The sequence below is a fragment of the Bufo gargarizans genome, chromosome 6, assembly GCF_014858855.1.
Source record: "Bufo gargarizans isolate SCDJY-AF-19 chromosome 6, ASM1485885v1, whole genome shotgun sequence".
NCBI lineage: Eukaryota > Metazoa > Chordata > Amphibia > Anura > Bufonidae > Bufo > Bufo gargarizans.
Window position 1 is genome coordinate 220,587,662 of NC_058085.1, and position 16,930 is coordinate 220,604,591.

Sequence of the window (16,930 nt, forward strand, 5' to 3'; positions counted from 1 at the left end):
CCGGCATTCACTGTCTTCAAGAATGCGGGTGTATGCAGCAGGGGCACGGCTGTCCGTGCCGCTGATCAGGCGGGTGCATCTCCTGCAACACCCAATCAGACCGCTGTACATGTACGGCGTAGGTCCTTAAGGGGTTAATTTCTAAAATTGCGACTTTTGGAATAAATATCGCATATCAGCCTTAAATCTCACATTCAAAATCAGTTGAGCACAGATGCATTGTCTGAAATGCAATTAAATGTCGCATTTTTAAACTTTGGCTGAAAAAAATGTTGCATCTGTATAAAAATGGATTATTAGCCTACAATTGGACAAGACACCTTTTCAAAATAGCATACATCTTTTGTTAAATGAGGTGAAACAATGATGTAAGTTTTTTTTTTTGTGCAAAATGCGCCATTATTGGTAAATGTCCCCCAATGGGTCGACAGAAAAATGCTGATGGCACACGGACAGCTTCTGTATTTTGTAGATCCGTGGCTTGTGGACTGCAATGCTTACTGTCGTGTGCATGAAGCATCGGCGTGTTCCCATTTAGTATGTCCCGTCACATGTATTTTCTCTTACTTATAACCTTACATTTATCAGTATTAAATCTTATCTGCCACTTCTCTATCTATGTGTTCAACCTGTCAAGATCCATCTGTATAAGTATTTTGTCCTCTTATCGATTTATTTACTATATTTTCCAGACTATAAGGCCTCTTTCAAACCAGTGATACAGGTTGTGTCCGGATCTATTCTGAGAAAAAATTGATGGTTTTGCACGGAGGTTCAATCACTTTTGTCTGTGATTGCGTTCAGTGTTTGTTTTTCAGATTCATTTATGATGCGTTTTTCACACACGTGAAAAAAAACTGAAGAATAACAATCTACATCTCTTAGCAACCATCATTGAAATACGCATTGCATCTGAATGCTTTCTGTTTTTCACACAAGTTGGTAAGGCTGATTAGTCATCCTGCATTTGTGGGAGGGGCGGAGGCTCCCGCCATAAGGGACTCGCACGCATGGCTCCCGCCATAAGGGACTCGCACGCATTGCTCCCGCCATAAGGGACTCGCACGCATGGCTCCCGCCATAAGGGACTCGCACGCATGGCTCCCGCCATAAGGGACTCGCACGCATGGCTCCCGCCATAAGGGACTCGCACGCATGGCTCCCGCCATAAGGGACTCGCAATGTAAATTGAGGGTTAAAAAAATTATTAAAACATTACTCACTCCATTCACTTGATCGCACAGCCGGGATTTTCTTCTTTGTTCTTCTTGAAGGACCTTCGCTGACGTCGTCGCGCTCACCACATATTGCTATTATTTTTCATTATAACCATGTTATAATGGAAAAAAATAAAGTAAATGGGGTCCCGGGTCGCTCACCCCTCATCTCCTTAGCAACCATCCGTGAAAATCGCATCTGCACTTGCTTGCGGATGCTATGCGATTTTTACGCAGCCCCATTCATCTCTATCGGGCCTGCTTTGCGTGAAATACACAGAATATAGAACATGCTGCGATTTTCACGCCACGCACAAGTGATGCGTGAAAAACATTGCTCATGTACACAGCCCCATTGAAATGAATAGATTCAGTGCTGGTGCAATGCGTTCACATCATGCATTGCACCCGCGAGAAATACTCGCCTGTGTGAAAGGGGCCTTTTTAGCAGGAAAAAATCTTGCTAAAAAGTGCCTGCGTCATATAGTTCGCAGTCAGGTTGGGCCAGCAGTGCCAGACCCCTTGCTTCCTTAAATGACCCAGCAGAGGTCTCAGACAGCGCTCTGCTGGATCATTGATAGAGGTGTCCATCTCCAAATTTCTCTCTACCTGCCCGACCCTGAGAGTGAGGAAAGAAAAGCTTGGTATGCATTTTTACTGAGCAGACCAGAAAGTGTAGAAAAATGTATATATATTTTTTTTAATGGGTGTCCGTGGACATGTAGCAGAGTTGTGTGTGTATTGTATGTTGTGATCATGGAGAGTAAAATAAAATACCTAATAAAATAAATCTAGCACTTGGAACTGAAACAGAGTTCCGCAAAAAAAAATTATAGTAAAAATTAATCTATGAAGTTATTACGCAAAGTCACGTGATACTTGGCGAAGTAATAACTTTGGCTCATCTGAGCCAATACATTCTAATACTGTACGGAGTATGCAATACTGTACAGATGTTTCATCCAAAGTCGATTCGTTCATCCCTAACTTCATTAAGTTACCAAGGAATATTAAGTGTTCATTTTTTATTTTTTTTGTAAACCTGAGTTGTGTCTTATAGTCTGAAAAATACAGTATTTTGCACAGTTTAATATTGCCTGGAAAGATGTATATTTTACTGTGCAATCCCACCACAAGATAATTTATAAATATATTATACAGAATAGGGCCCAATACTGACCCTTGAGGTACCCCACTAGTAACAGTGCTATAATCGGATTAATTACTTATCTACATACTCACATTTTCCTTCCATCTAAGAATTCTTATTTTATGTACTAACCATTTCTGTAGCACAGTATCGAATGCTTTGGAAAAATCAGCACACCGTATTTTTCACCTCATAAGACACACTTTTTTTCCTCTCAAATTTGGGGGGGCTGGTGTGATGTCACTGCATCTTATGGGGCGAATGCTTATTAGTACTGGAGGACCGGAAATCAGTGAATGCAGCCCTTCCTTGCCTCTGTACTCACAGCTTCCTTGTCCTCTGCTGGCAGCTGTGATGTGGCTGCACACAGCGTGAAGGGTTCTCTTTGACCTCACGCTGTGCACGTCAGGTCACAGCACAGCCGACTGCAGGAAGATGACAGAGTGCTGGAGGTGAGGTGCGGCAGCGTACGGAGCAGGAGAGGTAAGTGGATTTTTTTCTTTTATTTGCTGTAAAGCAGGGATCTCATCTGTGGCATGGGAGACTGATCTGATGTCTTATTGGGGTCTTATTAACATTGGAGGTTTGGTTGGGGCTGTCAGCTGAGGTCTGATCCTAACCCTAATGAAAATTTTATTTTCCTTATTGTCCTCCTCTAAAACCTAGGTGCACCTTTTATGGGTCGGTGCATCTTATAGGGTTAAAAAAAATAAATACGGTATACAAGTCCAGTCTAGCACTAACTTTCTCAGAAGCACTGGTTAGTCATAAAGATAAATTAGTTTGAAAGGACTAATCCCTTTTAAATCTGTGCTGATACAGCATTTTACAATTATTTTTGTTTGCATCCCTTAGAAAACTGTCAAACAATTTGAAAATTTGCTTTATTGCCTACCTGCACAGGAGAGTGGGTGAATGCACATAAGATTCACATGAATTTCCATGCAGATTTATGTGCATTCCTGGCACCAAAATCTGCCATTTATAATTGTGGATTTGATGTTTTTATGTGTTCTGCTCTTCATTGGCAAAGGGTGAAATCCGCAGCTAAAGCCATGAACATAATTGACCTACTGCAGATCTGGAATTTCGTGTGGCAGGTACATTTTCGCACTGGAAAAAAAAAGCAAAGTGTACATGAGATGTGTAATTTCATGCACTTTGCTAGTACTGTACTGTACTTGGGACTAAACTTTTCTATTCTTATCTATTTTGCAGACAAGAATAGGCTTTTATACAGCGGGTCCCTCGAAAATTGCTGGACACGCATGGACCACAAAATAGATATGGTCATCTGCAGGAGGCCTAAATGTGTAGTAGACAACATTTCCCATTTTTTTTATACAAAGTTGGCATTTGACCAAGATATTTATCTCACCCAGCATGGGTATATGTAAAATGACACCCCAAAACACATTCCCCAACTTCTCCTGAGTACGGCGATACCAGGTGTGTGACACTTTTTTGCAGCCAAGGTGGGCACACATTCCAAAGAGCAACTTTCGGATTTCACAGGCCATTTTTTACACATTTTGTGTATACTGCCCTGGCATTTTAGGGGCCCAGATGCGTGAGAAGTAATTTGCAATCAAAATCTGTAAAAAATGACCGGTGAAATCCGAAAGGTGCTCTTTGCCCACCTAGGCTGCAAAAAAGTGTCACACATCTGGTATCGCCGTACTCAGGAGAAGTTGGGGAATGTGTTTTGGGGTGTCATTTTACATATACCCATGCTGGGTGAGAGAAATAGCTTGTCAAAAGACAACATTTCTCATTTTTTTGGCATTTGACCAAGATATTTATCTCACCCAGCATGGGTGTATGTAAAATGACACCCCAAAACACATTCCCCAACTTCTCCGGAGTACGGCGATACCACATGTGTGACACTTTTTTGCAGCCTAGATGCGCAAAGGTGCCCAAATTCCTTTTAGGAGGGCATTTTTAGACATTTGGATCCCAGACTTCTTCTCACGCTTTAGGGCCCCTAAAAAGCCAGGGCAGTATAAACACCCCACATGTGACACCATTTTGGAAAGAAGACACCCCAAGGTATTCAATGAGGGGCCTGGCGAGTTCATAGATTTATTATTATTTTTTGGGGGCATAAGTTTGCGGAAATGGAATTTTTTTTTTCTTACAAAGTCTCAATTTCCGCTAACTTGGGACAAAAATTTCAATCTTTCATGGACTCAATATGCCCCTCAGCGAATACTTTGGGGGTGTCTTCTTTCCAAAATGGGGTCATTTGTGGGGAGTTTGTACTGCCCTGGCATTTGAGGGTCTCTGCAATCATTACATGTATGGCCAGCATTAGGAGTATCTGCTATTCTCCTTATATTAAGCATACAGGTAATGAGATTTTTTTTTTCCGTTCAGACTCTGGGCTGAAAGAAAAAAATGAACGGCACAGATTTCTTCATTCGCATTGATCAATGTGGATGCCCAAAAAAAAAAGGAGGGGAAAGGCGTTTGCCAGGACATGGGAGCTCCTCCCAACATCCATACCCACTTAGCTCGTATGCCCTGGCAAACCCGATTTCTCCATTCACATCAATCGATGTGGATGATTAAATCATTGCCGGGATTTTTTCATTTTTATATACAAAGTGTTTGCCAAAGCATATGAACACCGCAACCACCTCAGCTCATATGCCTCGGCAAACGTATCTTTTACTGCAGAGGAAAAATCTTGTCTTGCAGCGCCTCATACACCGACTTGTGTGTAATCTGACAGCAGCGCAATGCTTCTGTCAGAATGCACATCAGTGCTGCAGCTAGTCGATCGGTTGGTCCACCTGGAAGGTAAAAAAAAAAAGAAGAAAAAACCAGGCCGCAACGCAATACATTTTATTAACTTTATAATAACTTTAGAACAGAACATATAAACGTTATTTAACTTTTGAAACTGAACGTTAACTTTTTTTTCTTACTGTTTTTTTTTTTTTTTTACCTTTATAGGACAAACCTCTCCTTCCCCATGGGACAATGTGCAAAGCGCAAATCGCCCAAAGATGTGGCGAAGTGCGTTATGCACTTTGTCCCAGGTGAAAGGAGAGGTTTGCAGCAGCTGTGTGTGAATGGGCCCTAATAGCCCTGTGTGCCTGTCCTGGTGAGATGCAATCCCTATGCTAGGTGTACCTGTGTGTGGTACTTCCGGAAACACTCTCCAAAGCATAGGGCAGGGTGGTCAGGGCAGTCAGGACAGAAATAGCGGGTGTCACGCCTTATTCCACTCCTGCTACAGACACAACATCTTTTTCGGGGTGACGGTTGGGTTGAGGTACCAGGAACGACACTGGGGAAATGTCGCTCGTGTAGACGGCTAACTACACTGGTGGATGGGGCCACGGAATCTCCTGGGTACAGGAGGTTCTCGATGATCTCTTCCTGAAATTTGAGGAAGGATCCTGTTCTCCCAGCCTTACTGTAGAGAGCAAAACTATTATACAGAGCCAATTGAATTAAATATACAGACACCTTCTTATACCAGCGTCTGGTTCTGCGAGAAACTAAATACGGAGACAACATCTGGTCATTGAAGTCCACCCCTCCCATGTGAAGGTTATAGTCGTGGACTGAGAGGGGCTTTTCAATGACACGGGTTGCTCGCTCAATTTGGATTGTCGTGTCTGCGTGAATGGAGGCGAGCATGTAAACGTCACACTTGTCTCTCCATTTCACCGCGAGCAGTTCTTCGTTACACAAGGCAGCCCTCTCCCCCCTTGAAAGACGGGTGGTAACGAGCCGTTGGGGGAAGCCCGCGCGACTAGTTCGTGCGGTGCCACAGCAGCCAATCTGTTCTAGAAACAAATGCCTGAATAGGGCCACACTTGTGTAGAAATTGTCCACATAAAGATGGTACCCCTTGCCAAATAAGGGTGACACCAAGTACCAGTCTGTCTTCCCACTGCTCCCCAGGTAGTCAGGGCAACCGACTGGCTCCAGGGTCTGATCTTCTCCCTCATAGATCCGAAATTTGTGGGTATAGCCTGTGGCCCTTTCACAGAGCTTTCACAATTTGACCCCATACCGTGCTCGCTTGCTTGGGATGTATTTTTTGAAGCCAAGGTGCCCGGTAAAATGTATTAGGGACTCGTCTATGCAGATGTTTTGCTCTGGGGTATACAAATCTGCAAATTTCTGGTTGAAGTGGTCTATGAGGGGCCGAATTTTGTGGAGCCAGTCAAAAGCTGGGTGGCCTCTGGGACGGGAGGTGGTGTTGTTGCTAAAGTGCAGGAAATGCAGGATGGCCTCAAATCGTGCCCTGGACATAGCAGCAGAGAACATGGGCATGTGATTAATTGGGTTTCTGGACCAATATGACCGCAATTCATGCTTTTTGGTTAGACCCATGTTGAGGAGAAGGCCAAGAAAAATTTTAATTTCGGAAACTTGGACTGGTTTCCACCGGAAAGGCTGGGCATAATAGCTTCCCGGGTTGGCGGATATAAATAGTTGTGGCAGAAACAAACCGGTATGCCACACAAAGTCCAAGAGCTCCGCAGTCAAGAACAGATAAATAAATCCCAAGGCCGAACCAATCTGAGCTGCCTCAACCCGAACTCCAGACTGGGCGGTGGAAGGGGGAACTACTGGTGCGGCTGAAGTTGGGGACTGCCAATCAGGATTTGCCAGCACCTCAGGGATTCTAGGGGGTCTTCCGGCCCGTCTGTGCAGTGGCTGCGACGGGGTAACTAATGCACGTGCCACCGTACCAGCTTCAACTGCCCTTCTGGTGCTCGCCACTTCACCATGATGTATGGCAGTGCTGGTACTAGGTCCAGGGAGGGCTGCGCTGCTGGTGTATGCCTCACCACGTAATCAGACAGTGCCAGCCCCACTCTGCTGCCCTTGAAGCGGATCCTGCGCAACCTGTGGGGCCGGGTACGCCTGGTGGTATCAGGGACCTCAACCTCCTCGTCTGAACTTTGGGTCAGAGTGCCACTGCTTTCTACAGTTTCATATTCTGACCCGCTGGATTCGTCAGATGAGGGTTCCCATTCCTCATCCGACTGGGTCAGAAGCCTGTAGGCCTCTTCAGAAGAATACCCCCCGTTTGACATTTGGGCAACTAAATTTAGGGGTATTCCCTGAGACTACCCAAGAAAAAAAGAAAGCCTGTCTTACAAATGGGAGGCTAGCGAAGTACCGGAGGCCGCTGCGGTTGATAAAAAAAATCTCAAAACTGATTTTTTTTTTATCGCCGCATCGCGTGTAAAGTGATTCTGCAGTAATCAAAAAAAATTATAATTTTTTGTCACTGCGGTGGGGCGGGCGTGGGTGAACGCACATGTGGGTGACTGATCAGGCCTAATCGGGCAAACACAGCGTTTTGGGTGGAGGGCGAGCTAAGGTCACACTAATACAATTATAGATCTGACTGTGATCAGTTTTGATCACTTACAGATACTATAAAAGTACAAAAGCTGATTAGCGATACGCTAATCAGCGAATAAGTGACTGCGGTGCGGTGGGCTGGGCACTAACAGATCGCTAAACTACCTAACCAAGGGGCCTAAACTATCCCTAAAACCTAACAGTCAATACCAGTGAAAAAAAAGGTGACAGTTTACACTGATCACTTTATTCACTTTCACTAGTGATTGACAGGGGAAAGAAGGGGTGATCAAGGGGTTAATTGGGGTGCAGGGGGGTGATCTGGGGCTATGTGTAGTGTTTGGTGCTACTCACTGTGAAGCCTGCTCCTCTGCTGGAACCAACCGACGAAAAGGACCAGCAGAGGAGCAGGGAAGCCATTTAACACATCATATTTACTAATATGTGTAATCTGGCTTCTGATTCGTTTTTTTTTTAAATCGCCAGCCTGCCAGCCACGATCATTGGCTGGCAGGCTGGTGACGTGACCCCCCTCAAACTTTTGCGGGCCCGTGATGCACATGCGCGGGCCAGCTAAGCGCGTCATCTCGCGAGATGACTTGTATATGCGTGACTCTGCGCAGCGCTGCCGCCTCCGGACCGCGATCCTGCGTTAAGCGGTCTGGAGGCGGTAAAAAAAAAAAAAAGGGGGGGAGTAAACAAGTGAGATTGGAAAGTACAGTCTTTAAGGCCTGCCTCTGTTTCATACAGTTAGGCCGGGTTCACACGGGCGAGATTTCCGCACAGGTGCAATGTAAGAGGTGAACGCATTGTACCCGCACTGAATCCGAACCCATTCACTTCTATGGTACTGTGCACATGAGCGGTGATTTTCACGCATCACTTGTGCGTTGTGTGAAAATCGCCTCATGCTCTATATTGTACATTTATCATGCAACGCAGGCCCCATAGAAGAGAATAGGGCTGTGTGAAAATCGCAAGCATCCGCAAGCAAGTGCGGATGCGGTGCGATTTTCACGCATGGTTGCTAAGATGACAGTCTATTCACTGTATTATTTTCCCTTATAACATGGTTATTATACAGAATTCTTAGTAGAAGGTCAATTGAGGGTTAAAAAAAAATACTCGCCTCCTCCTCTTGATGGCGTAGTTGCCGATCTATTCTTACTACTTTAATCATGAGCTGCCAGCTAAAGGACCTGTGGTGATGTCACATCACATGGTCCAATCACATGGTCCATCACTGTGGTGATGGACCATGTGATGAGCTCAGTGACATCACCACAGGTCCTTTGACAGGTCCTGAAGAAAGAACAGGACACCGGCAGCTACGCGATCAATTGGAGGAGGTGAGTTAATTTTTTATTTTATTTTTTTAACCCTCAATTCACCTTCTACTAAGCATTCTGTATTAAAGAATGCTATTATTTTCCCTTATAGCCATATTATAAGGGAAAACAATTACATCTACACAACCTTGAACCCAAACCCGAACTTCAGTGAAGAAGTTCGTGTCTGGGTACCACATTCAGTTTTTTATCACGCGCATGCAAAACGCATTGCACCCAAGCGATAAAAACTGAACGGAACGCAATCGCAGTCAAAACTGACTGCAATTGGGTACCTACTCGCGCGGGTTTGCCGCGATGCACCCAGGACGCATCCTGAGCCAAAACGTGACGCCCGTGTGAACCCAGCCTTAAACAGCATCTTCAGTGTTCAGTATAGGGTTGCTTAGGCTGCGTTTACATCGGTGTTCAGTAAATCCAATAGTCTGTTTTGGCAGAGGAGCAGACCATTGGAATTGCCATAGTCTGACACCATCGTGGCATGTCAGATCCCCATCCCCATGGGATTTATTGCATTTCCGTCTTGAATGCCTGTTTTCTACATGCAGCGTTTTTTTCTTCTGGTAGAAAGCAGTCATTCTCGGCAGACATCCGACAGTTCCCATTATAATAAATACAGATCCGACGTGCCACGTTAGTGTCCAGCCATGCTGGATATGGTAATTCTGGTAATTTTCTTCTCTGCCAGAACAGATTACCATTTTTACTGAATGCAGATTTGAACCTAGCCTAATGGGAGACTTTACATAATTTTCTAATGAAATGTATTTCTTTCCCTAATAAAGTATATTATAAAAACCTACTCACTGTCCCTACACATTTAAAAAAGAAGAATGACAGTTATACTTTAACCTCTTCCCTCATTATCACATACATGTACGTGGGGGAATGTGGTGCATGTTTGTGATGCGATCGGGCAGGTGCAAGAGCTGCACCCGCCAGATCCGCAGCACGTGCCTGTCTGTTACTGATAGCCGGGCCCCTGCTGCATCCTCCAGCATCGTTGTATGCAGTGATGCTGGTGGATTAACCCTTTCACATGCCGCAGTCAGCGCTGACCGCGGCATGTGCGGGGTTTACAGAGGGAGGGGGCTCCCTCTGACTCCATCGGACCCCTGCGCTTTGCTTACAGGGGGCCGAAGGTTGCCATGGCAGCCCCAATGGGGTCTACCAGCTACGGAAGCCCAGGCGATCTAGCCTGAGGGCTGGGTCTCCTAGGCAACTGTCAGCGTCTTACTGTGTAAGACGCGGACAGTTCTAAACAGTACAATACAGAATGTATTGTACTGAATTGAAACGGGGATCAAACCCTGAAAAAGTTCCACAGTGGGACAAATATAAAAAGTGAAAAAACTTTTTTTTTATAATAAAAAAATTTCAGTTTCAAATCCGCATCAGTCATCATGTGCTCTATAAAAATGTCACATAATCTACCACCTCAGGTAAACGCCATAAAAAAGTTAAAATAAAAACTGAACAAAAAAATGCCTTTTTTTTGTCATCTTACATCACAAAAAGTGTAATTCTAAGCAATCAAAAAGACATACGTACCCCAAAATAGTACCAATCAAACCATCTTCTCTACCCGCAAAAAAATGAGAACCTACCTAAAACAATCAGCCAAAGGTAAAACAAAAAAACTATGGCTCTCAGACTATGGAGACACTAAAAGATGATTAATTTTTTTTGTTTCAACAATATTGTGTAAAACTTAAATAGAAAAAGTATACATATTAGGTATTTCCACGTCCGTAAGAACCAGCTGTATGTATAAAAATATCACATGACCTAACCCCTCAGGTGAACACCGTAAAAAGAAAAAAAAAAATGTCACAAAAGCTATTTTTTGTCACCTTACATCACAAAAAGTGTAATACCAAGCGATCAAAAAGTCATATGCACCCTAAAATAGTACCATTCAAACCGTCATCTCATGCCAAAAAAAATGAGTCCCTACATAAGACAATCTTTAAAAAGAAAAATGAATTGTGAGCAGTCTCCCCATTATAGGGGTGGGTTTTACTAATTATTTAATTATTACTAGGTAGGAAATTTATTGTCATCAAAAATTCCACCTGTCCTAGTTTCACAGGGGAGAACTCCCCACTTCTGCTGTCGGCCATGCAGCAGGAGCCGGCGAAGAGACACCGGCGATCCAAGCCCTGTAGGTGGCCGAGCACATATAGGCTCCGCCCCTGTAGCCTGGACTGCCGCAGGTGCAGCGTGCGGCGGATTGCGAATTAGCGCCATTAGCAGAGGGGACCGGAGCGACTTTATGGCCACAAGCTAGGACCATCAGACAAGCAGTAGAAAAAAATCGATCAAAAAGTAAAAGTATTTTTAAAGTGACAGGCCGTAGCCTGACCCGCCCTACTGTCCACAGGGACAGAGAAAAAAAGCACTGAATTATGAGCAGTCTCCCCGTTATAGGGGTGGGTTTTACTAATTATTTAATTATTACTTGGTAGGAAATTTGTCATCAAAAATTCCACCTGTCCTAATAGTTTCACAGGGGAGAACTCCCCACTTCTGCTGCTGGTTAGGACGTAAGGGAAAGTGAAATTCTGAAATTTCATCTACATTTTCCTTTAATTCTTGTGGAACACCTAAAGGATTAGGAAAGTGTTTTTAAAATCAGTTTTGAATACCTTGAGGGATGTAGTTGCTAAAATGGGTCCATTTGTGGGTGGTTTGTATTATGTAAGCCCCGCACAGTTTGAACTGGTCTTAAAAATTGGATTTTGGAAATTTACTGAAAAATTTCAAGATTTGCTTCTAAACTTCTAAGCCTTCTAACGTCCCAAAAAAAGAAAATCTAATTTACAAAATGATCAAAACATGAAGTACACATATGGGAAATGTAAAGTAATAACTATTTTAGGAGGTATCACACTGAGTTATTCAACATTTTTGTTAAATTATATATTTTTTTATTTTATAAATAAAAATAAAATATTTTGACTCTATTTTACCACTATCATGAAATACATTATGTGACGAGAGAACAATCTCAGAATGGCCTGGATAAGTAAATGTTTTAAAGTTATTACCACATAAAGTGACAAGTTAGATTTGCTAAAAATGGCCTGGTCCTTAAGGGGAAAAATGGCAGGGTCCTGAAGGGGTTAATTCCCTTGGATACAGGGGTCTATTCCAGGGATGCCCAACCTGCAGTCCTCCAGAAAAACTACAATTTCCAGCATGCCTGGATAGCCTAAAGCTATTAGGGCATGCATGGAGTTGTATTTTTGCAACAGATGGAAAGCCCCATGTTGAGCATCCCTAGTTTAGTTCATTTGGACCAGGTGATTTTTTATTTTTTTTTATCTTTTAAAGACTACTTTCACACTGGCGTTTTGAATTCCGTTTGTGAGATCTGTTTCAGGGATCTCGCAAACGGTTCAAAACTGATCAGTTCAGCCCCAATGCATTCTGAATGGATAAGGATCCGTTCAGAATGCATAAGTTTGGCTCCATTCCGCTCTGTATGCGGACACCAAAACGCTGCTTGCAGCATTTTGGTGTCCGCCTGGCGATGCGGAGCCAAACTGATCCGTCCTGACTTACAATGTAAGTCAATGGGGACGTATCCGTTTTCACTGACACAATATGGTGCAATCGAAAAGGGATCCATCCCCCATTGAGGGATCTGTTTTGACTTAGATTTTTTTTTTAAAGAATAATGCAAACCGATCCGTTCAGAACGGATACAAGCGTTTGCATTATAGGTGCGGATCCGTCTGTGCAGATACCAGGCGGATCCACACCTAAAGCAGGTGTGAAAGTAGCCCAAGACAGCACTGCACTTCTCCTTGGGTCACACAATCCACATTTAATGGGAAGTTTTATTTGTCGCTTTGCATTTCACCTGACATTTAATTTTCCTCAGTGATTACAGGGAATAAAAACAAGTTTTTAATAAATTCACTTTCTCTTTATTGCCCTCTACAACTCCTCTATCATTCCTTTCTACGTACTTAAAGTAGCTAACTAAAAACTAAAGTTTTTAACCTTTTTTACTATTGATATCATTGAAGAGCATTTTAGGGTTAGTTTTACTCTTCAACAATTAGCTTGTCTCCATCTTTGCTACTGTTATCTGTTTGCATATTCTATTTTTAAGTGTTTTATCACTACCTTTCTGTTTAGTAATGTAACAGTTTTTTTCTTTTATGTTTTGCCACTTTTACATTTTTATTTAGGCTGTTTTATTCCCTTAAGGTATGTACCTGTAGCAATGAAAATTTAGGATGATTTTAAATATATCCCATAGTGTCATATAGTGTCTGTACTCTTATTTATTTATTTTTTATTCCCCTAAAGTGGGGAAAATTGGCTTCTACCTCACAGTTTTTTTTTCTGCCTTCCTCTGGATCAATTTGCAGGATAACAGGCCGAACTGGATGGACAAATGTCTTTTTTCGGCCTTATGTACTATGTTACAATATTACGCTTTTTGAGAGGCAAGAAATTACCAAAACAAAAAAATTGTTTTTCTACAGTGTACACTTGACATGTTAGATCATGTGCTATGTTAAAAGAACAACTGGTTACAGATGTGGCAATATCAAATATGTCTACTTTTATTTTTTATATTCTTTTTGTTTTGCATAAAACATTGTTTTGCCAATCGTCTTTTGTGGGGGAGTTTGTTTTTATAGGTACTATTTTTGGGTACATATGATTTTTTTGATCATTCAATATTACACTTAATTTTTTGGCTTGGGGTGCATTCACACGACTGTATAAATGGATCAGCATCCGTTCCGCAATTTTGCTGTGCTGTCCGCATCCATTGTTCCGTTCCGCTGCCATGCAAAAAATATGGAGCATGTCCTATTCTTGTCTGCGGACAAGAATAGACATTCTCTATATAGTGCCGGCCATGTGCGGTCCGCAAAATGCGGAACGCACACGGCCGGTATCTGTGTTTTGCGGACCGCAAGACGCTTACGGTCGTGTGAATGCACCCTTACATATGGGCTCTTTTTTGTGCTATAACACTTTTTGTGATGTAAGGTGACAACAAATGTTTTTTTTTTGGCACAGTTTTTTTATTTTATTTTTATTTTTTACGGCGTACACATATGTGATATTTTTATAGAGTTGGTTGGTATGGACACAGCGATACCTAATGTGTCTTTTTTACAATTTTTTGTGTTTATTAGGGAAAAGTTTTTGTTTGTTTTTTTAACTCATATGCTCCGCGGAAGACAAGCCCTGATGCCTGTGTAAGGCATCGGGCTGCCTTCTCAACCATCGGGTCCCTGTCATTGCAGCGCATGGACCCAATGGGGAGGAAGCCGGAACACTCAGCAAGCCCCGTGGCAAGCAAGACCGCAGCAGCCCCTGCATTAATCGCCCTTAATCTAATCCCTCCCTCCATTCTAAACCCAGTTCCATTACCTAGCCCTAGGTCACTTTCTACAATGTTTTGCCCTCCTCTCCAGTCCCTAGTTAAAACACACCTTCTCCCCATCTTCTCCCCAAGCACAGCTGCACCCTCACCATTGAGGTGCAGCCCCTCCCTACGGTAGAGTCTGTAGTTGTCAGACTCATCCTACACCAGTTGTTGGGCCACTTGTTTACCTCCCGAGATAGCTGGGTACGGCATGTAGCTTCTAAAGTCCCTGAATCTAAAATCGCTCTTAAGACAAATCCCAACATAGAAGAAAACACGTTCACATGCTGCTACTTTTACTTTTCTTTAATTAAAAGTGATTTTCAAAGACTTTTTAACTGAACGCCTGTCCTCTGGATAGGTCAATAATATTTAACTGGCGGGGTTCCAACATCCAGGACCACCTCTAAGCGGCTGTTTTAGAAGGCATTGGTGCACCTGTAAGTGCTATGGCCCTCTCAGTTCTTAGCAAGTACCGTGCCATTTATTGTACAGTGGCCGTGTTTGCTATCACAGCTCAAACACATACTCAGGGCTGAACTGCGCCTAAACCATGTCAATGATGAACATCACATCAGTGGCCTAGGGAAAGCTGTGGCACTCACAAGTGCCTTCTCAAACAGCTGATTGACAGTGGGGTACTGGGTGTCAGATCCCCATCGATCAGATACAGATGACCTATCCAAAGGATAGATCAGATCATCTGTTAAAAATCTCAGAAAAAAACTTTTAAAACTGCTTTTTGCCACTTAGCTGCAACTCAGTCTGCAAATTATTTTCTGGTACTGTGCTTGGGCACCTAGTCTACCGTGTCCTGCTTTGTGCGCGTATAATGCAGTCATGCTCAATTGTGTGATCCAGTGTGATTAAAGCATCCATTTGAATGGTAGCTGGGCTGCATTTATCTGGCATGTTCACTACTCAGAGGATAGAACCTTATGCTTCTGGTTCCTGTCCACTGTATATTTTCCAGTGCAGGCAGCGGCCTGAAACAGCTGATCATGGAGGATGTGCTGTTTTTTGGACCACCACAGGTCTCATATTGATGAGTTGTCATGAGGAAAGGCAATCAGTACCAGAAAACCCTTTTAAAGGTATTTTTGTACCACAGTGGACAATATCTACTGGGTACAGAGTGAAACTTATATTTCTTTATCCATAGGCTATTAGAAATTAACTTTGTTTTTGCCACCTAAGGAGACACACAACCATTTGTAGGTGAGCAGGAAAGCATATGTTTGTATGTACCATTCCAATCAGAATACTATGTGCATTTTCTTTTATTTAGATCCTTCAGAAAAGTCTTGGCCCCATAGGTGTCTGAATGTTCTTGAAAACTGTGTAACCCTAAAAAAAATATTTATTAATTTTTTTCAAAATGAGCCTAACGTTATGACTGAAGTCTTGATTTTGGGGAAGTAATAATGGAGGCTCAAATTGGCCTTCTTATTAAAGACCTGCTCTAATGTTTTTGACATTTATGTAATTTTTTTTTTTTTTACAGGGTAACACTCATGGTTAAGTGATCTCTTTGGAGCTACTGGACTAAGGATGCTTCAACTATTAACCTCACTGCCTGTCTTTACAAAACCCAAATTCTCTTTCCTAGTTTCTGTTGCATTCTGATGATGATTTGTGGACTGAAAATTTCTGTGACTTTTATGGTTACTGTAACAGGAAGCACAGGAGATGCGATAACACTGGAATATTGCAGTATTATCAGACAGTAAATAAAAGCTAACACATGATAACACTGGTCCTACAACACTAACAATCTTAAGGACAGATCACTGTGTTGGAATTGTTCTAGCATAATGTATTTCTTATAAAAATGTGTTCATTTTTTTTTTCCTGAGTGATCTGGTTACATGTTTGCTGTTAATTTTCCTTATAACACTATTACTGTCTTCCTCCCTTATCTTGGAATCACCAGTGGCCTTTCTGTGGGGAAATTAGGGAGTAGTCTAAATTATGGACGCCCCAGCCCTCAGCCTATTTTACTTCCTTTAAAACCTTTTCATAACATTATCTGATGCCAAGAAAAATGTTTTTTATAAATAAAAATTTTTAAGACAATCATAACAAATAAAATTAGTGTTTTTATTTACGTGCTGCTGCAGCATTGCGTTTACTTTTTCGTTATACATTTATATCCCACTGTATGCAACAAAAATAATTTGCATATTTGCTTCACATCTACCTTCATGCAACTTTGCTTCAAACATTTTCTTCAAGAGATGCATGCAAATTCCAGTTTGAGAACTCCAACCCAAATAAAGCTTTAAAACATGAAAGTGATTAAATAAAGGTAGTAAAAAAAAAAGTGGATATGCGGACTAGGAGTTATGGTAGAACCACACATTGAAATGTGGATGTAGATGAAGGGGACACAAAAAGTTCTTTCTGTGAAAAATTGTTTGTTAGAGAGAGGACATTATGTCCGATACAGGGGCTTTTTAGTAGTGCAGGATAG

The 16,930-nt window shown here is 42.4% G+C and overlaps 1 protein-coding gene across 5 annotated transcripts in view; it reads left to right on the forward strand.

The window, feature by feature from the left end:
* The window catches only part of LOC122940687 (catenin delta-1-like), a 575,811-nt gene extending 559,272 nt beyond the window's left edge, over nucleotides 1-16,539 (forward strand). For all 5 annotated transcript variants that reach the window (XM_044297389.1, XM_044297388.1, XM_044297390.1 and 2 more), the window contains one exon: nucleotides 15,962-16,539. Coding sequence is in view for 1 of the 5 variants with exons in the window: in XM_044297390.1 (XP_044153325.1) it covers nucleotides 15,962-15,979 (18 nt within the window). In the remaining 4 variants the exon portion in view is untranslated. The remainder of the gene's footprint in view (nucleotides 1-15,961) is intronic.
* The last annotated feature ends 391 nt before the right edge of the window (nucleotides 16,540-16,930 follow it).